The 4,003-nt window shown below is 38.4% G+C and overlaps 1 protein-coding gene across 1 annotated transcript; it reads left to right on the top strand.

Moving 5' to 3' along the window:
- Positions 1 to 2,989: 2,989 nt before the first annotated feature.
- On the top strand, positions 2,990 to 3,374 carry SARC_07864 (hypothetical protein; the record flags this gene model as incomplete). The annotated part of the gene is made up of 1 exon (XM_014298179.1): positions 2,990 to 3,374. The coding sequence occupies one exon, from the start codon at positions 2,990 to 2,992 to the stop codon at positions 3,302 to 3,304; it is 315 nt and encodes a 104-aa protein (XP_014153654.1). The 3' UTR covers positions 3,305 to 3,374.
- Between the last annotated feature and the right edge of the window lie 629 nt (positions 3,375 to 4,003).

Here is a 4,003-nt window from a genome sequence, read left to right as displayed (position 1 = left end):
TATATTATATTATATATATATATTATTATATATATATTATATATATATATTATAATGTATATATATATATATATATTTACATATATATACATATATATTTATAAAAGAAATGTGTTTTGGTATTGGTGTTTATTATCGTGAAAATATTGTGAATACAAAGCTGCAAAAAGTGTTGTGTCAAAAGTATAATCATATTCGGAAACGTGTAGTGTTCAGTTGTTTAGAGAGCAGCTTTTCTCGTAGTTTATTTTTCCAATATCGACACAAAATAGATTCATCGGTTTGATTTCAGACATATTGATTGCTTTGTTCAGGAGAAAGAATTGTACCTTGGTTAGTTCAGGAGAAAGAATTGTACCTTGGTTGGTTCAGGAGAAAGAATTGTACCTTGGTTAGTTCTGGAAATAGGAATTGTACCGTGGACAGTACTGATTGAAAATTCAGTTCGCTGCTATAATTGTGCAATTTGAACAAAAAAATTGATTTAACGTCATCAGATTCAAAAAAACTGTTTGCAGGTTGGCTTGTTCTATTTGTAGTCTATGCTTTTCAGGAACAGTTTTATTCCATTGCATCGAACACGATTGCTTTCAATATAGGCTATGCCACGGCGTAATAAGGCTATCAAAAGAGAACAAAAGTAAATTCTGCCCAAAGTTTTGGTCAAGAAAAGTTTTCGCAATTATTGGGTAAAAATTGTGTACACGTGCGAACACATTTTATCTCTTGTATTGCCGATATTTTATGGGAGACAATGTCGATCTATCCTTTAATGGTCAGTACGGCCAGAGTGTTTGGAGTCACTTCGATATACGCGTGTCGCAAACAAAATCATGTGGTTGGCAAGGGAAAAAAAAATGAATATATGTGACATATTTGGCGATGTATAAAACTGCCTTTTTGGCACATGGACACAGTTCAACTATATGCGATAATGTAACCAAATCACCTGGCCCTCGACACGAATTCACGATCGAACACATCTTAGAAGTGCTGTCTGCTATTGAGGTAAGTGTACAAGCACGACATTACCCTATACTAATAAGATTTTAATACATAACGCATTCATACATATATACATTTATACATTTAATACATCGATACGTTATAAATTTCTCTACAGCCATACAGACTTTAACCAACTCATAAACGTCTTTTAACGTACATATACTATACCTGGGGTTACATGCTGTATTCCTTGCGATTGAGTACATCCACCTATACCCCCTCTAACGCAGGTTGTTCCATAGGCTGCCGTTCTTGTCCGTTGTGTAAATAAATCGTCTGCGTTGGTGTACAGAAGCATCGCTGTGCACACGACAGCAAAGAGATTGATTTGCCTGACTGGAGTAGACTTATACTATCAAACAGTCTGGAAACAGTTTTCGAATACATACCACATTTCTAATATCGGTTTAGGGTTTCGCGCAACTAGCATCCGCATTTAATGTTTAAGTTTTATAGTCTGCTCTTCATGTTCGGTACTTATCATACCACTTCATTATATATTGGCCAATTACGATGCAGCTATGTGGTCCATTGGAGCATTTCTAGTTAGAGTAGTAAAAGAGTTTTTATTTTCTAATATTTACTCTAAAAATTAGTTGGCAGAATGGAATGTATGTACAAAACTCAAAAGTTAAATGTACAATATGTAGTCAATAGGCAATAGTTGTGGACTTAAACCAATATAATAAATAGTAAATAAAAGTAAAAATACATAGACATTTACAAAAAGAAAAACTGTGGAAAATATAGAAACACCAGACTCAGTCTGTCTTTATATAAACGGACGAAGTCCGAGCCTAATATAGTATTAACAAAAATAGAAATAAAGTACTATTGATGCGGAGTAAATACATATTTTATCGACATTTTACATGTATCAATTAAATTGATTGGGCAAATCCGCATAGGTCAAGACCGAGGGCCTCGACCCTCGAGCCTCGAGGCCCGAGGCTGAGGGCTCATATAGTCCCGGAGTGCAGACACCCCAAGGCTCAGGACATAGCCACATAGGGAAGAGATTAGAGACCATAAGGGATTATTATTGAGGCGCCAGGAATATCAATGAGGGCTGAGGCCTGAACGGTTTCTGTCTCCACTCGCCAGATTTCAGATTTGAGTCTTTTGAGATTTGATGGACTCGCGTGTGGGTGTGTCCGATGGTACAGTAGCAATTTTTATCAGGTTCTCCCAAAACCCGAGTCTCAAGTGTCTTCACTCGTTTCCAATCCCCAATGGCAATTCTCCACCAAGATGTCCCTATGGGGCCCTGGACTCTGATGACTGGGACTCTGGAGTCTTGGACTCTGGGCCTCTGGTAGACTGCCGACTGGCCCCTGGGCCTCTCGGGAAAATCTGGTCTCGGAGGGAAGGATGATTTCATTTTCTACATACGTAGCCCTTTTTTTTAGGTCTAAGGACATTTCGCGACCTCAGAAAGTGATAAATATATACCAACCCAGTCGGATACCAGTTTCAAAAAGAAGAATCCTTATAAGGAAAAATTCAAACGGAGAAGGAAGTAGTGCTCAAACCAATAAAGCAATTCAAGTTTGCACAATGCAGCAGACCAATTCACCAGCAAGTTGAAATCTATTTGCACTAATACAGTATCTTGGCTATCTTTTCCATTGGATACCAGTTTTATAAAGAACAAACCTAATGAAGTAAAACTAAGAAGGAGCAAATACTCAAAACCTCTCATTACAATAAAGCAATTTATGCAGCGTATCAACAGTGACTAATAATTTACCGCTTCATGACTTTCTTCCCCACCACTACAACCAGCGCCACTGGTCAATAAAGGTACATTCAATGTTTTGTCCAAATCCTGATCCGTGCTATGTACGACTTTCAGAAAGGGCTGTAACTTACATAAACTAACTGGTACACATCATCAGATTGACGCTTTCATATTATAAACTAAAAGAAAATATCTACTACCTATGCAACCATCGCTGTGCTCGCAGCCACTGCTGCCGCCATGGGCCGTCGTCAGGAGGAATGCTGCGCCGGGGTCCAGGCCGAGGCATATCTCGGAACAGAGTGCTCAGGATTGGCTCTTCTCGATTTTACAACACCAGTCGACGGCAGCTGCTTTCAGTTCTATAAAAAAGGTTCGAAAGCTTACTACACCTCAGCTACATGTGAGGGAGGTATCTACACAGTTGACATCTGGGTCGATGACGCTGAGTGCACCCCAGGTGCCGGTGTCTACCCTCTTGAACAAGGCGCTGAGTGCACCTCTAACGAGGTTACCGACGGCATGAGTGCAGCCCTTGAACTCTCGTGCGTATAGACTCGTTTTAGGCAAATTTGTATTTGTACAAGATAGGCAACAGACGATATACGAATTATACTTTGCTGCGACTTTTTTTCGGTCCATTGACTATTTAAAAATTTATGTTTACCAATAGGTAGACTGATGTAGTTAAGCGTGAAGAAAAAAAGTATGCATCCAAATGTATGATGAATTCTTTAATATTGATACACTACAATTGATCGACAATGGGCTTATTTTTCATGTCGCTTCGCTCATGGCTGGCATGGGCAAAACGGTATACTCAACGGGTCACTGTACAGCTTTTCTGAATTTTCATTGTTGCGTCAAATACGATTGCTTTTATAAAAATACACCGAGCTGCAATGTAAACATATGTCATACCATGGCGTAGCACTGTAACAGGACTATCAAAATACAACTAAGGAATGTGCTTTGCCACAAGTGTGAGGTCAAGGAGAGTTCACGCTGATTATTGGGCAGAACAGCACGCGAAAACGATTTCACCTCTTACAGTAGTAATGATAAAGAGATAAGTCTGCAATGTGAGCATTCTCTCAAAGTTTGGTGTGGTACGAGGTGTTTTTCGACGATATAAATTAGTGTTTATACTTGGCACGTTCTTCGATGATATGAACCTGCTTTATATATATATATATATATATATATATATATATTATATGCATAAGACGTACTATTCGTACTATATACTATATC

The sequence above is a fragment of the Sphaeroforma arctica genome, assembly GCF_001186125.1.
Source record: "Sphaeroforma arctica JP610 unplaced genomic scaffold supercont1.655, whole genome shotgun sequence".
NCBI lineage: Eukaryota > Ichthyosporea > Ichthyophonida > Sphaeroforma > Sphaeroforma arctica.
The sequence above is the reverse complement of the archived record's forward strand: the minus strand, read 5'-3'. Positions and strand labels throughout refer to the sequence as shown.